This window comes from Lepisma saccharinum, chromosome 14, assembly GCF_977018435.1.
Source record: "Lepisma saccharinum chromosome 14, izLepSacc3.1, whole genome shotgun sequence".
NCBI lineage: Eukaryota > Metazoa > Arthropoda > Insecta > Zygentoma > Lepismatidae > Lepisma > Lepisma saccharinum.
Window position 1 is genome coordinate 64,347,657 of NC_139242.1, and position 21,644 is coordinate 64,369,300.

At 39.3% G+C, this 21,644-nt stretch overlaps 1 protein-coding gene across 1 annotated transcript in view; it reads right to left on the reverse strand.

Moving 5' to 3' along the window:
- Positions 1–4,348: 4,348 nt before the first annotated feature.
- LOC145998963 (protein SCAI) overlaps positions 4,349–21,644 on the reverse strand; it is a 72,565-nt gene continuing 55,269 nt past the window's right edge. The window contains exons 14-15 of the mRNA XM_083135797.1: positions 13,051–13,151; positions 4,349–6,077 (exon numbers count right to left, since the gene is read on the reverse strand). Of these exons, the coding sequence (XP_082991923.1) occupies positions 5,931–6,077; positions 13,051–13,151 (248 nt within the window). The 3' untranslated portion in view covers positions 4,349–5,930. The remainder of the gene's footprint in view (positions 6,078–13,050; positions 13,152–21,644) is intronic.

Consider the following 21,644-nt stretch of genomic DNA (forward strand, 5'->3'; position numbering starts at 1 on the left):
GTTCTTACGTTTAATCACGACGAAGGGAGAGATCAGGACATCCCAGAACTTCCACCAACTTCCTGGCTTCATTTGCAAATGCTCCAAACCATAGCGCACATGCCGCTTATCACAAGAATGTGGTGTTAGTGAATCATCAAATGTTTGGATATTGCAAACGCACAAATGGCAACCATTTAACTTCAGCTTTAACATAATCTAAGTGAGGATGATCCAGATCGTAGAGTTAAATATTGTGAATGGTGTCTCGTCCATGACTCTTCCTTTGGAATGAAAATCTTTCACAGTGATGAAGCCAATTTTTATGTTCATGGTGAAAATAAGCAGAATCTGCATTACTGGTCCTCTCATATTGGACAGATTCCAGATCGCATCGTTGACTAATCCTGTATCCCGGAACTTTTGTGAGTAATTGTGCAACTGTCACATGCAACACTGGATCTCATTTAGGGTGTTGTTGATTAAAATCATTTGGAATGGCACGTGAATTTCCCTCCCCAGACAGCAGTACGATCTCTATGCATTCCTCACACATTAAGAACATCCTGGCACTGTTCTCACACCTGAAAAATGAGACATTTGTTACAATCATAACTTTTTATTGGTTAAAGATACGTTGCATTTCTCGTGAAATTCTTGATATATCACATCAAATTTAAAAATTTTGAGTTGAATTCAATATTGCATTTCTGTTCCTATGCATGGTCACAAGGTAGGATAATCTTCTTATACATCACTTTTCACTTTTTCTCTTTTATATTTATGCTTTGCCTAGAGAGCCAAAATTATTTGTTTTGAAGTTATTATTAGTCAGTTCAACATTTTCTTATTATAATACTATTCCACACACAATTTGCTACTTTGGAGTTGAAAAGGAATTTTCAGTGGTAAAAATTTGTAACTGAATGAGTTAAATAAATAGAATGGAATAAAAGCAATTTTGTTTGCTTGGATATTCATTTTAATTTCTCATTCTTTCCATCACAATCATCACCCAGATAAGAATATCATCACAAACAGTGCATCATAATTTCACCACACACACACATTACTGTAACACAAGAAAAGGGGTTTTACAAGCAAAGAAAGAGACTAATTACAGTAACACAGCTCTACCTGTGGAACTTGAACATTCATTTAGTAATAAGTAGTCACACAACACAGTGGATTGAAGATTTATCACTTCGTACAGCTTTTTTTCATGCAGGTTCAAGCCCAACAGTGAAAGTTTATCATATGTAGATTTGTAAGATGCGAGGACTTATCATAGAAAAAAATCCCATCATATGTCTGCTACCCGTATAACCTTATGTGTCAGCTGTCGCAATAAAAATAACAGGAATACTTTCATATAACTTGAGGCATTAGTTTTTGCTCATTCGAACTCTCATGCTTGCATTCCTTGTGAAACAGCTATCCAACAAAATGTCTACTTCGTACTTTTCATGTATAATTTTTCTTACTCTGATTAACTATAAATCTCAAACGGGTTGCACTTCTTGTCCTATTGCCAAGATATCTTTATATGCTACGGTAACATATCACCTTTGGCACTCCACTCACAGGAAATTTCATTTGATGAAGAGAAAAAATGTACAGATGCTACTCATCTTGTTTCATAGGATTCCATGATACATCTTATGACCTACAATATTTCCCACTTATGCTGCTTATACATATTCCCCTGGTCTTCTGGACAAGTTACAGGTTATCAGACAAATTTTCTTTGAATTCATCTCCAGTGAGAATACAAATAATAAAAAATCAGATTGCTACATGAATGTATGTACTTGGAGGCATCTACAAAACTGTGACATAACACTCGAATTACCAGATAAAAAATCACAGAGCAAAGATGACCTGGTTGAAAAATATACACTTGATCTGGTAACTTTATTCTGTTTTTGGTTTGTAATAACAATCTAGCCTAAAACTTTCAAAATTTACATGCTTCACTTAAGAAATTTAAAGCTTGTTGGAACATTTCTTGGTTATTTAATTGGTAAAACCCATTGTTTTATGCCATGCACGAAACATTAAGATATAGTCACAATCTTTAAAAGGAAACCTCTGAGTTTATCATTCTGTGGAATAATCATTAAGTGGGAAAACAAATGCACATATTCCCACATATATGTGGTTTCTGGCTTGCAGAAATAAACAAAACGCCAAGAAGATTTGACACAAAGAACAAAAGTTAAACACAGACATCACAAAACAAATATGCATAATATCAGATTTCTCTTGCTTAGTTATTATATGCATTTGGCAATTATTTCACATCTGCAAAAATAAAGTGGTATACACAAAAATAAAACTGGACACATATGCAACTATCTGGAACACAAGAAAACGAACTACTGTAGTTTTCCTCATTAAAATTATTTCCACATGTTGAAGTGTATAGAAGGTGCTACAACACTTTTAGTTTAGCTACTGGCTTGTTGCATTTTTTAACAGGAAAAACATGTCCTACTAATGCATTAAAATGACTAGAGTACACAGGTAACATCACATTACTCTAGTCTTAATATAAATATAAAATATACTAATAGCTAATTAAAGCAATTAAAAGTTGTATATAAAAATTATGCTTTGAATCTGAAAAAATAACAATAAAATAAACAGTAAAAACAAATAGTCTGCAACAAAATTTAAACTTGCATTCTAAACAAATGAAAACAGTTACACAAATAAATTCAACTGTTTGATCAACAAGATTAACCCAAACATAGCAATATCTACATACAAGTCTTTGTACTTGAACCATAATATAACTTAGTTGCAGTTCACAGGTAAAATAAATATTCAGCATTGCTGAATTTTGAGCAAGCTCATGAGCAAATATTAAAGTTAATGCAAGAATTATGCAAACACTATGCACAGCAAAGTATAATAAAGAAAAAGCAGCATGTTTGCACATACAATGTCAATTCAAAAATGCTTCTATTAGTCAAAGGGGCACAGAGAGGGGTGAACTTTCATGTACAGACGGTTTGACTACAGATTCTGTTTACTACTTATCAATGGGTGTTTTTAGTATAGGCACACTTTTATCATGTAGGGAGGTTCCTCACAATACAGCAAATGATGGCCACCAATTACCTGTCTCAAAAACTTCTTGTACATTATTTCATATAAAAAATTAAAAATATTACTTAATATATATTTTAAAAACTAAATGATTATAACATGTTTGCAAAAAAATATGTGGTTGATTTGAAACATGAATGGTGTTGACTTCATAAATGATAAGTGATATATTATGAATTGTACTCAAGCTAAAAATCATCCCTGTACAAACAGGAAACAGGATCTGAAATTAAACCCCATATGCATGAAAAGTCCCTGGGACCCCCTCCCCCTTTTCTTGGCTCCTACACTATATCACATCTGCAACTCAACAAGAGAGTAAAGAATAGAAAAAATACCTACCAATAAAATAGGAATAGCTTTTCTATCCAGTTCAAAGTTTGTGACAATTTCTTCATAATGACTTAGTGACACACACATCCAGAAACTCCCACATAATACTACATGAAATGAGTTTTAGTATAAAAACATTCAATGAAAATTAATATAAATTGAAACATTATCTTCATGTGTTTGCTTCACCGCTTTTATTTACACTGATGACTCAGAAAGCAGATAGTATTCATTATTCATGCCTTCTGCTTCAATTTATATGTTTGTAGTAAATGAAGAAATTCTCAGATAGCTTTATGGTTAACTGTCTTTGATGCATGTGGTCCTGGTTTCAGATCGACTATGTTATCATTCTGAAGACAACTGGAGAGTTACTTGAAAAGACAAAATACAGTAGTCTTTTCTAGTAAGCCAGATAAAATACATAAACAATGCATCAGTTAATGACAGCTATATTTCCTCAAAAGCAACAATGGTAATGTGAGATACCAGGAAAAACTAAAACATCAAATGGTCCCACATAGATAGTTTTTTGGGGCAAACTCCTGTGGGACTGTCCACCTTGGGTTAATTTACGAGCTCAAGAAGTTAAAACAAAAAAAGGATTTTTATCAAGTAATCAAAAGAAGTGGTTAAGTAGTTCAATTCTTCATGGAAAGGAAATCTTTGACAAAACATTACTGTCTGTATTCCAACTTTCTAGTTTATACAAAAGCATTTCCTTGTCTGACCTTACATTCAATTTGTAAATACATATTCACTAATGGATTAAGGTGTCAAATAATAATGGATAATTTGAATATATGTAGCTTCTATTTTCGTCTTATTTATCGTCCATTTGATTTTCAACATTTCACGGTTCAGAAACAATAATCTCCTCAGTGCATTCACACACCCTTACACAAAAAAAAAATTTAAAAAAATGAAACTCTGTGCAAAGTTTGCACCACATTGTTTGCAAAAAAATTTGGAGACACATTTTGACATCAGAGGTTTCAATTTGTTCCATTTAAGGATCAGCCTCTCAGTAAATCACCAATGCAAGTTAGGAGTTTCTGGATAAAGCTTGTTATCCTTCTTTGGCAAATGTTTCAGCGATAATTTCTACATTGGACTTGTATCAGCAGTAATGTTTCAAATATTAGCAACAAAGCAAGAATCTTCCATATATTCCAACTTTTTAAAATCTTTCATCATGGCAGCAATTTAATTAATGTTCAATAATATGTGAATACCAAGCCTTTGTACTTTGTTCCCCTTCAAATTTTCAACACTTGCTGTGTGGAGTGCCTTTACTGGCCAGATACATACTACATAGAAAAAGAACAAACAAAATATGACTAAAGATTCCAAAGCACTTTGAACAAAAGGTACCACTGTGGGTGTTTATATACACTTTATATACATATATGCATAGATAGGTATATAATCGAATTGATATGATTGTGAAAAGTCCCACTAAACATGTTACAAGGCAACAGCTTATTACTAGTATACATGAACTAACATACATATCTTTCATATACATATACGTCTGTGTTGCAACTACCAACAATCGCTCCCTTCCTGTTACTTCTCATGAACACATACATACACACATACATACAGTAACTACATGTTATATATGTACAGAAAAAAACCCACTAACATACATTTAAAAGTTTATTTCCCTGAAGTATTGGAACAGAGATGCCACAGTCAGAAATAATACAAAGATTGCAAGGGGATTTTATGTTTTATGAACCTTCATCCCTGTGCCCACTAACATGGAAGATGAATATCACATTGTTTGCATGCAGCCACATACCCAACCCTGCTTCGGCCTTGTCCTCGTAAGCTCTATTGGTGGCACCCTGGTAGCAGTGGCGCAATGCAGCGCAGGGATATAATCACTCCCTCTCGATCAAACCATTAAAAGCTATAACTTTACTATTCAAATCTGGCAGTGTGTTTTAACTTTTTTTTTTTGTTCTCTCTAAAATTAAAAATCCATTCATTTTCAACCAGGGAGAAAAAATGTAATGACACTTTGGCTTGTTTTAGATTTAAAGACTAGATTTTAACGTCACTACATACTGGTTCATAACATCACCCCACTTTATAAATAGAATGGAATGGTGCTCGTCTTTAGTAGAGTTTTGCATGCCGTACTCTGAGACCAGGCTGCAATATCTAACGTGACATTTCTCATTTCCTTTGACTTCAGTTTACCTTTGTTCTTTTTTTAATTTGTAAAAGATCAGTTTATTTTAAACACTGCATCCCATATCTTACTGTTAACTATTATAGACCCAACAGAGATTGCAAAGCTCTTCAGATGCAGGAAAATACACATTCAGGAGCATCAAGGGAAAAACATATATGGAATTTGTAGAACTTCTCCGACACTTTGCCTTCCCTCCTGACTCTGTGACTGGCCTGCAGTCGAAGAATAACCACATGAACATGAGCAACACAAAATTGCCCACACTGGCAGTCTTAGCGCAACTGTTCCCCACCACCAATCAGTCAATCTCGTTTGGATCGAGGAAATGACCTCGCACTTCCAAATGTGTTGCAAGGTCCAGTACCAAGTGAGCTAGAGCTGGGTGGTCCAGGAGATCCAGTTCCGGCAAAAGAGGTTGGCAACGGGGGCGGAATGATGGACGAGCCTGGTTAAAAATAAAAAGGCAGAAAATGAACTTACGAGCGCAATGCAAAGGGATAACCAAGTGTCTGGTGCTTTCAGTACAGGCAGAACAAGTAACAGCAAAGAAAAACAGCCTATGCACACACACACACACACACACACACACACATTATATGTATATAGGGTGGTGCAAAATTTGCAAAATTCCATTTACAACGTGGAGGAGGTGAATTGCCAAGTGAAATGAAGACGAAAATGTAAATGGAATTTTGTCGAATGACGCACCGTGTCAGAGCTAGAGGATGCCGAAATCGTGTGAAAATGGACTTCACACCTCCATATGCCGACAAATAGTACTCATAAAGAAGATGCGTAACTATATCACCAAAGAAAACACACCTAGGCTAGCGAATGATGCACAAATCGCGTGTCGAAAATGAATGTGGCAGGGATTCTCCACAAGAAGTGAGGGATTCCCAGGAATATGTCCGACATGGAACGCAGGTATCGAATGGGGGTACAAAGGGAAATGACGGAGGTCACAGCACATGAAGAACATTTTGCCAGGAAGTGCCCGAAAAGCAGGCTGCAGATGGGGATTCCCCAGAGAAGAGGGGGGACAGACAAGATGTGCAAGAGGTGTACTATGATGACACACACGTACACAAGTAGTATCCAAGGCTGTACGTAGAAATGGAATACGTACATACACGTGAGAGAACGACCAACACGTACTGATATCGGCTCCAAATACTACAACGGAAGACGTAGTAGTACATAAAGCTCCGATAGAGGTGCTCAGCAGGATGCTACCTGTCACGGCCCGCTATCGCTGGTATACGCACGTACAAACAACGCGTCAGTGTACGCGACTAGCGATCTGCCTGTCAGTTACGCATGTTGTCGCAAGGTGTTCATCCTGAGGCGTGTGGTGAAATTGAGCACATTGCTAAAGTGACGGTTAGGAAGTACGTAGTGCGTACCATCTGTGTTGTCTGTACGGGGTGGACACCTGTGTGGAGTGTTCAGTGCTGTAGTCGTGAACGGTACATCACAAGTAAGTTAGTTTCGTACGTATTCATGTGCTCCTTTGTGAGGCTGACAATGGCGACATACACCAGCAACGAGCTTGCCGATATGCATCTCGTTTACAGTGAGACACACCAAAACAGCCATCAGGCAAGGCGTGTGTATCGTGAACGTTTTCAAATCGGCGCCTACCATTACATGTCCTGTTTCAACAGGTGGATGCTCGTTTACGTGAAACTGAATCTGTACGACCTAGGGTGTGGGACCGTGGCGGCCCACGCAGTGTGCGCAGTGTCCAATTTGAGGAGGAAGTGTTGGACAGGATACGGGAGATGACAGGCACCAGCACCCGTGCCATTGCCCATGTGCGACACACGCACCATACCAATGTGTTGCGCATGCTGCACTATGAGGGTATGCACCCATACAAAGTGCAACTGCAGAGGGTGCAACACCTGCAGCCGACAGACTTTCCCCTACGCCTTGATTTTTGTCGGTGGTATTTGCAACAAACCCTTGCAAACCCCAATTTTCCAAATGCAGTGTTGTGGACCGACGAGGCACTATTCACCAGAGAAGGCATCTTCAATACCCATAATAGTCACATGTGGGATGTGTAAAACCCGCATGCAATCATTGAGCGTCATTTTCAGCAACAGTTCACAGTGAATGTGTGGTGTGGCATTGTCGGGGACAACCTGATAGGTCCGTACGTGTTGCCCAATACTTTGTTCGGTGGGAACTATTGTGTGTTCCTACGGGAAGTTCTACCTGAACTGTTGGAAAATGTACTCCTTGCAACAAGATGTATGGTATCAACGTGACGGTGTCCCTCCACATTTTGACCGCCCAGCCAGAGCTGTTCTCAACAATACATACGGTGATAGATGGATTGGTAGGCGTGGACCTGTTCTGTGGCCACCTTGGTCACAAGACCTCACAATCCTAGATTTCTTCTTGTGGGGCGAAACGAAGAGGCTGGTCTATGAAAACCCCGGTGGAAAGTGTGGAGAACTTCGTTGCTCGAGTTACAGTCGCTGCTGGGATGATCACTGACATGCCCAACGTATTTGAGCATACCAGAGCGTCCCTGCTACGCCGATGCCGTCTGTGTGTAGATGTGGCTGGTGGACATTTTCAACAACGTCTGTGATATGTATCGTATGTCATTTCCACAGTCAATAAAGAATACTACTTGTGTACGTGTGTGTCATAATACACCTCTTGCACATGTTGTCTGTGTCCCCTCTTCTCTGGGGAATCCCCTTCTGCAGCCTGCTTTTCGGACACTTCCTGGCAAAATGTTCTTCATGTGCTGTGACCTCCGTCATTTCCCTTTGTACCCCAATTCGATACCTGCGTTCCATGTCGGACATATTCCCGGGAATCTCTCACTTCTTGTGGGGAATCCCTGCCACATTCATTTTCGACACGCGATTTGTGCATCATTTGCTAGCCTAGGTGTTTTTTTCTTTGGGGATATCGTGCCGCATCTTCTTTATGAGTACTATTTGTCGGCATATGGAGGTGTGAAGTCCATTTTCAGACGATTTCGGCATCCTCTAGCTCTGACATGGTGCATCATTCGACAAAATTCCATTTACATTTTCGTCTTCATTTCACTTGGCGATTCACCTCCTCCACGTTGTAAATGGAATTTTGCGCCACCCTGTATGTGTGTGTGTGTGTGTGTGTATATATATATATATATATATATATATATATATATACACACACACACACACACATACACACACACACACACACAGGAATAGGATCAGAAAAGGTGCCAGAAGGGTGGATAAATACAAATGATGAGGGAGACAGTAAACACTTACCACATGAAGAGAAATAATTCTATATTTCGCGATCTGAGTTGCATTTTCAAGGTAGAAGGAAGAAAGATCGGCATCACATGGAGTAGAGGCACAGAATACTGACCGTAGCATCTCTACGATCAGTGTTGCCAGAAACAGTTGATAGACAACAAAAAGTACTTTAACCAGAAACTGAAACCACTCCTCTGGCTAAGATTCATAGATGACATTTTCCTCCTCTGGACACATGGCGAACCCTCCCTCACTACATTCCTACACCAACTGAACGACTTCACTACCCTCAAATTCACTTGGTTCCACTCCAAAGACCAAGTGACCTTCCTAGATGTGGACATCCACATTGCGGGAGACCACTTGGAAACTTCCACACACATCCAACCGACCAACAACCTCCAGTATCTCTACTACTCCAGCTCACACCCCTACCACACCAAAAAAGCCATCCAATTTCCCTTGCTCTCAGAGGCCAGCACCTCAACTCATCCCCCTCATCCCACCAAAACTACAAACTACGCCTTCACCAAGCCCTAACCAACCGTGGCTACCCCTCCACCCTCATCTACAAATCACTAGAGCCACCTCCCACAACCGCACCAAACCACCCAAATCCAACCCTCCAACTCTGATCACCCAATACCACCCCCACATTACGAAAATCAGATACACTCTCCACTCCTCCCTCCTCCCCATCCCACACAGTGATCCTGACACCAGGGACATCTTTCGGGGGATAAACCAAGGGTTGTCTTCCGTTGCCCCCCAACCTCCAAAACATCTTGGTCCGAAACACTCCCACCCCTTCCACACCACTCCCCCCAGCTCACAGGTGCAACAAACCTAGATGCAAGACCTGCCCCATACTTATCACCTCCCCCACCCTCCTGATCCCCACAGTGGCAGGTGAGTTCACCCTTCACCCTAAGGGCACCTGCCACTAATCCAACCTAATTTACACCCTCATCTGCCAAATCTGCGGCAACTTCTACTTAGGCGAAAACCTCCACCCCCCTTGAACCTAAGGATCAATAATCACCTTCCCTCCACCCAAAACTCCGATTTCACAGTTGCCATCCACACCAACAGCCATAACACCACCTTCAATAACTGCTTCCGTGTTGCCATCATCCATCTTTTACCCCCCCCCCCCCCCAACTCTCGCACATCTTTCCGCAGGCGATGGGAAAGGGCCTATATAGCAGGCATGCACGCCACTATTCACCCTCCCCCCCAGACTCAACCTAGCCAACCAGTAACCCTTTCCTCTCCTCCCCGGAACTACCATCCACCTTACAGTAAACACTGTTTAAAGTACTTTTTGTTATCTATCAACTGTTTCTGGCAACACTGATCGTAGACACACTACGGTCAGTATTCTGTGCCTCTACTGCATGTGATGCCGATCTTTCTTCCTTCTACCTTGAAAATGCGACTCAGATCGCGAAATATAGAATTATTTCTTTGTGTGGTAAGTGTTTACTGTCTCTCATCATATATATTATATATATATATATATATATATATATATATATATATATATATATATATATATATATATATATATATACAGGGTGATTGGTAAATCGACCTATTCCTGGAAAGGGGTAATACTAGAGCACATTTGCAACAAATTTGACTCTATGCACCGGGGGTCGGAAATCAATGGGTTTCGAGTTATTGCAGTTTTGTAGATTTTCGTGACATATTCCGACTTACGACCAAAAAAACTACTAATTTGTGAAAAAACTACTACACCCTGGGCACTTAATCGACATGTTGCTAACAGCTGACGAATGAGTGACTACTGGGAAAAAAATTCATGCCCAAAATTCCCTTACCAAAGAAAAAACCAGTCATTGGAGCACACGTCATGAAGAAATTTGGAAATTATTGTTTAAATCTAAGAGGATTACTCAAAAAAAATGGTAACACACTTAGTGTAAAAATTACGGAAAAAAACTTCCTTGTTTCATAAGCTCTCCAAAACTATACAAATGTTGTCAACTGGCACACGGGTTGGGGGAAAATCTGAATAAAAAGCGGAGAAGGCGCATTGTAGACTCCCATCATCTGACAAGAATTCTGTGGACGAACGAATCCAAATTCGACCACGATGGTATTATGAATTTTCATAATGCGCATTTTTGGTCATAACACCAGAAAATCTAAAGAAAAGGCTCACCAGAGAAAATTCTCACTAAATGGGAATCATCCACAATCATGTGATCGGGCCATTCTATCTGCCACAAAACCTAAACGGCATTACCTACGACAACTAAGGGAAGAATTGACGATGCTGCTGGAGGATGTGCTGCTCGCCACAAAAAGGGGTAAGATTTATCCAACATGATGGCTGCCCAGCTCACTATTTCCGGGGTGTGCGACAGTGGCTGGACAATTATCCCATGCGATCGATTGGTCGAGGCAGCCCGACCCCCTGGCCAGCGAGGAGTCCGGATTTGATGCCATGCGACTTTTACATTTGGGGTCACATGAAAGAGTTAGTCCACCAGTGGATTCCCAAGAAGAGTTGAGAGAAAGAAGTGCGACAGCCGCCCAATACATGAGACTTGTGTGTCAACTCGAGTGACTGTGTCTGAAGTACGCCGCAGGTAGCGTGATTGCATACATAAACGGGGAGGCAATTTGAACAGGATATGTAGTTTTCGTAACAGTTATTTCTGACAACCTGGAATCATGAGAATGGTAAATAACATTATTTCACTCATTTTCGTCCTTTATTTCTCACAACCGACAACTTCTTTTCCCTTTACAAAGAGGTCTACAACGCGCCTTCTCCGCTTTTTATTCAGCTTTTTTCCCCAACCCGTGTGCCAGTTGACAACATTTGTATCGTTTTGGAGAGCTTATGAAACGAGGAATTTTTTTCCGTAATTTTTATGCTAAGTGTGTTACCATTTTTTTTTTGAGTAATCCTCTTCGATTTAAACGATAATTTCCAAATTTCTTCATGACGTGTGCTCCAATGACTGTTTTTTTCTGTGGGTATGGGAATTTTGGGCATGATTTTTTTTCCCAGTAGTCACTCATTCGTCAGCTGTTGAGCAACATGTCGATTAAGTGCCCAGGGTGTAGTAGTTTTTTCACAATTAGTAGTTTTTTGGTCGCAAGTCGGAATATGTCACGAAAATCTACAAACTGCAATAACTCGAAACCCATTGATTTCCGACCCCCGGTGCATAGTCAAATTTGTTGCATATGTGCTCTAGTATTACCCCTTTCCAGGAATAGGTCGAATTAACAATCACCCTGTATATATATATGGAAAAAAATTACCAGCAAAAACTAATATTGTGATATAAGGAATTCATGTGGGAACATAAAATCACTGACAGAGAAGACGTAAACAATGGTTGAGGATGGTGATAGCGAGACTTGTTTAGTGGAACTTCGATTTAAAAAAAAAAAAAAAAAATATCTGAAATAAAAATAAAACTGACTGCTTCTTTTCACAGTTAGGTTGCTACATTACAACAATGTAACATTGACAACATCCATTATATAATGGATTCTTTAAAAAATTGCTAACCATTGTTATAACTGTATCTTTAGTCTAAATGAAAATAAATGTCTGATGAAGGGAGCGTGTGTTCTCCTGAAATGTCACAACGAAAAACTGTTTTCTTATGCTTGTAATAACCGTAAACTACAGAAAAATAATATGTTGATCACGTAAATTGGATGTTGTACACTCCTGTTTACATGAAGTGACATATAAGGTTGGACAGTTGAAGTATGTGCTCGCTCGCTGAGGGGAAGGGAAGGAGGGAAGGGAGAGAGAGAGAAGAGAAAAAGAAAGAGAGATAGAGAAGTGTACAGTGACAGTGCCAGAAAGAAATGTGTGGGGAAAGACAGAGAAGTGTGATAATATTATCTGGGGAAGAGCAGTCAAATTTAGTACACTAAATACCATGCAAGATTATTGTATGGCCCTGGAAAACCTTAAAATCGAGGTATGTGTTTTCAGGGGGCTATGACTAATGTGAGAAAATGTATAATCTGAGAATTTTTTTATAAAGGAACATAATGTTAAGATCTCTGGAGCAGGACAAATGTAAAATTCTGGAAAATAAAATCAATGTTGCTTTGTACCTCACATAAAATCCTTACCTTAAAGGCTCTATGGAGACGCAGAACAACATCACAGAACACATATCGGAGTAGAAGAAGACGAAGAAAGTCATCACCAAAAAATTGAAGGAAGGCAGGTTCTACAAGTAAATGAACAGCACATATTAGCTTCATATACTACATTTTATGGTACACAAGGTGGATATTTGTTTTATGCACAACAGCAATGCAAACTATTAAAAAACCTATATATTTATACATGCCGCTACTGATAATATAAATTACCTGAACTAGCTGTAGCTTTACAAAATAGCTTACGAAACCATGTGTACATTAGGGGAAGTCAGGAGCTGCGTTGGTAGCTCAGTGGCAGACGATGCCAAGTTCGATCACTGGTTGAGCTACAATTTTCACATAACTTCTCAGTAAGTTATCATATAATTTACAGTTGCCAACTCAAAATCTTCTATTTTCATTTGATTTGATACAAAATAATCGCAACAGCTTTATTCCCAAATGCAGTTATACCGGGTGAGTCACCTAAAATTACCACCGGAAATATTTTGTGAACAACAATAAATGTTCAAAAACTGCTTTCGCAGATATAAAGGTGTGAGCGGGGCTCATGAAATTAGTGGACACAATACGTTCAACTACGTAAGGAAGTACGGTTTTCAACACAAACTTAGTTTTTTAAAAAATGGAAACCCCATTATATTTTTGGATGATTTGAAAGTACGCAAAAATTCATTAAGAATGGTGTTTGTTACATTGTAATACGTCAAGTAGTTCTCAAGTAATTGGAACGTGAAGTTGACGCTTTAAACAAACATTCTCACAAATTGATTTGTGTGCTGTAACATGCATATCCCCCTTTTGATGCCATTCCTGTATCGTAACAAATATGTTACTCTTCTGCATACTATGCATTGTGCTTAGGAAAGTTGTTAAGTTCCAACAACTGCGGGTTACAAGAAAATGTTTGAACAATGGCACTTACCACGTTTTACGATGCACGCGCATTTAGTGCTCCGAAATTTCAACTGTTTTCCGGTTGCTTGGGTGCTGTTGTGCTTGTTTTACTTGTGATGTGGACTCGAAGTATTGCAAGAGAAGAAATGCTGGACAACTGCAAGTGTGTTGAGGACTGGTCGCTTAGTTACAGGCGATTTTCTTTCTCGCCCATGAGCTCGGATCGAAGTCTCGTGTGGACAGCTTCTGGAAGCCGCAAGAACAACGCTTTCCGTTCCCGCCAGCCACGTGGCTCGACCCAGCACTGCCTCTTGGTTGCGGCGTTCTCCCTCCTGCTGGCAGGCGACATTCATGTGAACCCTGGTCCCCAGGCGGTTTCCCGTGAACAATGTGGTTTCCGTATATACTACCAAAATGTGCAAAGTCTAACCAAAAAGTTATCGACTCTGGAAATGTTCTGCAGTGAATTTCACGAATACGACGTGATTGGTTTCAGTGAAGTGTGGTTTAATGAAACGATCGGCGATAGTGAAATACCCCTGAAGGACTTTCAGGTATTCCGCAACGATAGAGGTTCACGTGGAGGCGGAGTAATGTTACTGCTAAACAACAAGTGGCCCTGCATCAGACGTCTGGATCTGGAATCGTCATGCGAATTAATATGGACTCAGGTAAATATAGGCTCACAAAAACTTTTAATCGGCTGTTTTTATAGACCCCCAAAATCTGGAACTGCAACCTTGTCAGCATTATTAGATTCTAATGGGCGATTTCAACCTTCACATAAAATGGTCATCGTCGAACTCTGGCCTATGCACAGACAATGATGACAGGTGGTTTTTGGATCATTATATCAAAGCGATTGGACTTCATCAGTTTGTAGACTTCCCCACAAGACGCACAGAAACTCTCGACCTGTTGCTGTCTTCGTACACAAAGGTCAAGGCCACTCCCGGTGAGCAATTCATCGCCTCGGACCACACCCCCATCCATGCCGAAATCCGAGTCCCTGGAAAAGCCCCCAGGCCCTCCCCCTCCTCCAGACCAGTCTACAACTGGAAAAGAGTCAACTGGGAGCAGCTTTTTCTTGTCACCAGCCTTGTACCGTGGACAATGATGGACCCCCTCCCAGCGGAAGAAGCAGTGGATTTCCTCGTGGACTGTGTGCAAGCCATAATTAAAGATCACGTGCCCCTAAGGAAAACAAAAACATCCCGATTCCCATCGTGGTATAGTGAAGAGACGAAACTTATGCTAAAGAACAAAAAGAATGCGTGGATCCTGTGGAAACAAGTTCCAAATGTTCATACACGGAACACTTTTACTCAATTAAGAAAACATAGCAAAAACTTAATGCAAAGAGACTATAATAATTACATTCAAACTGTGACTGAAATTGCTGCTAAAAACCCCAAAATGTTCTGGAAGCTAATTAACTCACGCCGACAACACGACCGTATTCCCGTTCAAGTCTCCTGGAACGGTAAGTCTGCTACAAAGAAGGAGCGCACATCACTTTTTAACTCGTATTTTCACAGCAACTTTACAAATAATACCGCTACTGCACTGCCTGAAGTCAAGCCCATCACTCCATACACACTCTCTCAAATCTCAACTAACTGCAATGAAGTCCACGAATTATTAAAATCTCTTTCATGTTCTAAAGCTAACGCTCCTAATGATATCCCTGGCATATTTCTACGATTAGCCCATATTCTATCCAAACCAATCAGCATAATCTTTAACAAATGTTTTTCCGAGGGTGTATTTCCTCTTGCATGGAAGCAAGCAAATATAGTTCCTATACTCAAACACGGAAACAAAACTCAAGTTACTTCTTATCGTCCAATTTCCTTACTTCCTGCACTTGCACTACTAGCCGAAAAAATAATTTCCAATCGTATCCTTGCGCATGCTACTCCGTTCCTCTCTCCCACTCAACACGGTTTTCTTCCTCATGCTTCATGTGACACAAACCTTGCTTGTTTGCTCACCAACGCTGTTAACTGCCTGAGTGCCAAGCAAGACATGGATGTCGTTTACTTAGATTTTTCTAAAGCGTTTGACTCTGTCCCTCATACAAAACTCATCCATAAACTTTCAAACAGATTCAACATTCACGGACCTCTTCTTAAATTACTCTCATCTTACTTGCACAATAGAAAGCAAAGGGTTATCATATCTGGTTGCTCTTCGTCCTGGCTCCCTGTAGTTTCCGGTGTGCCTCAAGGAAGTTCTCTAGGGCCCCTGTGTTTCACTCTTTTCATGGACGATATTCATGAATATATTTCTCCAGAATGCTCAATTTTATTGTATGCTGATGACTGTAAGTTATTTAGAAACATCGCTTCAGTTGAAGACACTTGTTCCTTGCAAGACAATCTCACACACATTGAACACTGGTGCCAAGACTGGAATCTGAAAATAAATCCCGAAAAATCCGTTTTTATGAGGTTTACCCTCAAATCCAATTTTACAGCACCATCCTATAGATTATGCAACAAAATCATCCCGTTCGTACAACAGCACAAAGATCTTGGAGTCATTTTCGACAGCAAACTCACTTTCATCCACCACATAGATTACGTAACTTCGAGAGCCATGAAAACCCTTGGGCTAATTTACAGATTTACAGATATCACACATGTTTCTGCCCTCAAAACCTACTTTACATCGTGCGTCGTACCTATTCTTGAATATGGTTCCTGTATTTGGTCAATGGCCTGTGATAGCAATATAAAGAGAACAAACAAAGTGGTAAATTTCTTTATCAGAATTGTCAAACATAGATGCCCAGCCCTTGCAAACTTTTCCAAACATGAAATTCTATCCACTCTTCAAATTCACGATCCGTCCCTTCGCCGTCAAGTTTCAGATCTAACATTTCTTTTCAAAATCATGAATGGACAACTTTTCACTAACGAACTCTTGCCACATCTTCACATCCGGATCCCACGTACCAACAGCAAATGCAACAACTTCTTTTACACAAAAGCCTCAAGGCTATCCCTAGAACAAAGGTCATTTCTCTATAGGCTACAAACAAGATACAATACACTAGTTGATCCTCCAGGCTTCCATCTATCTAAGCAGGCTTTCAGAAATGCGTGCATCAAGCAGCTGAAGAGAAATTAATATTTTTTATACCCTTGTTATTGTTTTATTATTATTGTTTAATTTTTCTTATTTTTATTGTATTATTCTTGTGACATATGTGTGCGTGCTTCTCATTTGTTAAGTTCTATTTTTCTCGCTGTTGATATCCTGATATAAAATGGATTTTCTCTGTATTCAGGATTTCTCAAATAAATAAAAAATAAATAGATATATCTTTCTGAGTTAATAAATATTTGTACATAAAAGTATAAATTTTATACATTCCACCATCAGTTACATACATAAAGATTAGTACATTAACATATTTCTAATATTTAATGGGCATCCATTAATTTACGTGATAATTTTTAGTCCACCGGTACAATCAACTCTTCTCGTTTGGTCATGACAAATCTTTAGGTTTTCAACTTTTAAACTTTGCACCTTATAACATTTTTTTCTTTCTTTCTAATTGATTTATCAATTTTATCAAATGAAGCAAGGGCGTAACAAAGTACATGGATTAACCATACATTTGTGACAGTGTACGTACGTCAGAACTGTTGCTGAGAAAATAGTATTTTCAAACTCTGAAAAGGCAGAGATGATACTTATCTATGGCAAGTGTAGGAAAAATGAAGCACAAGCGTGCAGGCTGTATGCACGACAGCATTTGCGCTCGGCTCCGCCAACAGGCATAGTGGGCGCCTTCACGCTCAACTTCACGTTAGAATTACTTGAGAAATACTTGACGTATTACAATGTAACAAACGCCATTCTTAATGAATTTTTCCGTAATTTCAAATCAGATAAAAATATAATGGGATTTCCATTTAAAAAAAAAAACTAAGATTGTGTTGAAAATCATACTTCTTTACGTAGTTGAACATATTGTGTCCACTAATTTCATGAGACCCTATCATACCTTTATATCTGCAAAAGCAGTTCTTCAATATTTGTTGTTGTTCACGAAATATTTCCGGTGCTAATTTTAGGTGACTCACCCGGTACCGTATACGAGAGGAGTTCATCATGTTGCATGTAAAAAGTGAGACTATTTCATAACACACAACATTACAATACCATATTTCTTAAGTGTACAAGACCTCTTGCAGAAACTGAAAGCAGCGAGTAAGTGGAACAGAAGCAATGATGCTAGCTTACGGAAAAAAATCCGGAATTTCAATAGTAACAATGGATATATTGTTTTGTATTTTCCAGCCTTGTCCCCGCATAAAGTGACTCCAGGGCTCACCCAGCCTCAAATCAATGGGTACCTGAGGGCAACTGGGGGGGGGGGGGGTTAAGTTGGCTGAAGTGTCGTGCTGATCACATCACCTCCAAAATGGCTGAGATTGAGAGATGTGGGGCCCTATCCCCACATACCCTAAATGTGCCTTCATGGCACGGTGCTGTATGCACAGGCAACTTTACCTTGCCATACCTTTCTTTACAGGTATACTAATGAACAAAAAATACAGTTTTCAAGGAATGGCATATTCAAATTCCTCCTGGACACCGGACAAGACTAAAATGTAGGACATGTCCGGGAAAAATCAGACGTCTGGTAACCCTGCCCTTGAACATTGGACACTAATACCATATCCCTGCAACTGAGGGAACTAATTCAAATAAATAAGCTACATGAAATAGTTCACATCACTCTACATTATAACTAGGGACATATTTTTATGGGGAACGAAATATCAAAATTTTGGCACAAAAACTGACTGCAATTTGGGATCAAAAGTGGCATATAAAATTGCACTTGGTTGTTAGAATGATGAATAAAATCCCAAATGTGATATAAAAACTATACTTATACTAAAATTCTCAGTAATTCTCTTCAAATACAGTAGCAGAAGGAAGATCACATACTTTTAATAAGAAAGCACATCAAAATACTTATTTCTGTAACTAAGTCGATACCGATGCATATATATTTTATTGATTCCAGCCAATAAGCGTACTTGGACATTTCACAGCAATGTCTTAATTATTTATATCTAACTAGAGGCATGCATACTTAGTTTTTGACAGAAACACGAAATGTGAAGTAACACAAAAGTGTTTTTTTTTTTTTGAAGGTGTGAGGTGCATTTTCCTACCATATTTTGTGACAAAATGATGCGAAATGAGCTGCAAAATGGGAAATAAACGCTTAAACACAAAATTTAGAGTTTATTTACCGACACAACACACTTTCAAGTCTGAATTATCCTGAGAGTTATGCAAATTCTGGCAAATGATTAATTTTGCAGTAAATATTTTATTTAAGCAAAAACGAACTCCTTTACACAGGATTAAACATAATACTGTGATAGCTCCATAAATGTACTATCAGAAGGAAAATATTTATTTTGTGTAATAAGTGTAGTTTTTAAAATTAAATTATGGTCATATTCACCATTTTAACACCGAAATGACATTTTATATACCACTTTTGATTCCGAAATGTGCTGTTTCTATACCAAAATCTTGATCCTTTATTCACCATAAATATGTGGCTCTATATCGTAACGAACCTTAAAGTTCGTGGGATCTTAAGAGTATCTAGCAGGTTAACCAGTTAATTGATGGGGTGATGTAAACTACTCATCATTCATCCTCTTGATGAGACCACTCGTCATTGACATGACGAGTTATCGCTTGGCATGCGAAAGGTACAAATTACACAAAGGAATTAAACTACTGAAAAGACAATGTTCACTCGTTGGGTTTTGCGAACCGTTGAACCTGTATCATGGCTGGGTGTAGGATAATTACCTGTCTATCTGAAGTCTTTAGCTGAATGAAAATAGCGAAGTCCTCTGTAAGCTTCTCTCCTATTTATCGACCAGAGCGTTGTTCTACTCCTCACCTACTGCCTTGCTGACCACCTTCTCTCTCTCCACTCAATCCCCAAAGTCAGTCACCTCCCAGCTTGTCTCACCTCTCTATTCCCTGGCCATCGAGCTCTTCCTCGATGCCGAATCGTGTGATTATCATAATTGCTACCATGCAAACCGCTGACTCTAAAACCAGAAGTGTTACCTGTTCCTGAATGCTCAGGAGGTTTGCATGGCACAACACAATGCATTGTAAACATGCCTAAGAGGCTTGAGACAGCTGAGAAAAACAAGTGAATGCCCTGGTCAACATGAAGCGTTCAGAGACACTTAATAAAATAAACATAAAATCTTATGGATTGATACGATATATAACACGTGTAGTCAATATATAAGTGTTTTGTATATACACTCCTCACAAAATGTTTGGAATATTTTTGATTAGACAACAGGCCTTGAAATGCAACACCACCACATGGTATATGCCTGCTAGACGTTCTCATCTTTTCGCCGACATATGCCACCATGTCTATTGCCTAATATAATAATATACCAAACTTGTTGTGCCTAATATAACAATATTCCAAACTTTTTGTGAGGAGTGTAATATATTTAGATTGATTTATTTAGTTATTTGGATATTAATAATTATAAAAAGTTCATTTCTCTTCCTCAAATTTTGCAGCAGAATTAAACAGTTCAAGGATTATGTATAACATGAAGGTTAATTCAGACACCAGAATAATAAAAAAATAAACTGAAGGTTTCAAGTCTAGGAGCTTGATTTTGCATTTACCACCACTTCATGACAAAATATGATATTTGGTCTAGGTATTAATTCGTGCGCCTGGACAAGAGATGGCGTAACGAGCGTATTGTCCCACAGTTTACGTGTAGCCACACATGCGTTGAAAACTCCTGTCAGCGTGCATCGTTCGTAGTATAGGGCAGTTGATTGACGCGTCAACAACAGCATTTTGTAGTCAACTGAACATGGCGCAGTTTGTGCCAGATAAAGTGTTTTTGCGGGGTGTTCTGCTTCATTACTTTAACATGCAGAAAAGTGCTACCGAAAGTCATCGTATTTTGGTGGAAGTGTATGGTGACCATGCGCTAGCTGAGCGAACGTGTCAGAAGTGGTTTGCACGGTTTAGAAGTGGTGATTTAGGCCTGGAAGACCAAGAGCGACCTGAACAGCCAAAAAAATTTGAAGACAAAGAATTGAGAGCATTGCTCGATTAGGATTCGTGTCAAACGCAGGAAGAACTTGCAGAAGCATAAGGCGTTGATCAAACAACAGTTTCCAAACGCCTCAAAGCCATGGGAATGATTCAAAAGATGTCACATTGGGTTCCACATGAATTGAAAGACAGAGACGTTGAAAGACGAAAAACCATTTGCGAATTGCTGCTTCAAAGACAGAAAAGAAAGGGGTTTTTGCATCGCATTGTTACTGGCGATGAGAAGTGGATCCATTACGAGAACCCGAAATGAAAAAAGGCCTGGGTGAAGCCAGGTGAACCAGGTCCATCACAACCGAAACGAGATATTCACTGTGCAAAGGTTATGCTGTGCATATGGTGGGATATGAAAGGTGTGGTGTACTATGAGCTGCTGCAACCGGGTGAAACTATTAATGGAGAACGTTATCGATGACAATTAATGCGTTTGAAGCAAGCTCTGGCCAGGAAACGACCAGAATGGGAGAACAGACATGATAACGCTCGCCCACATGTC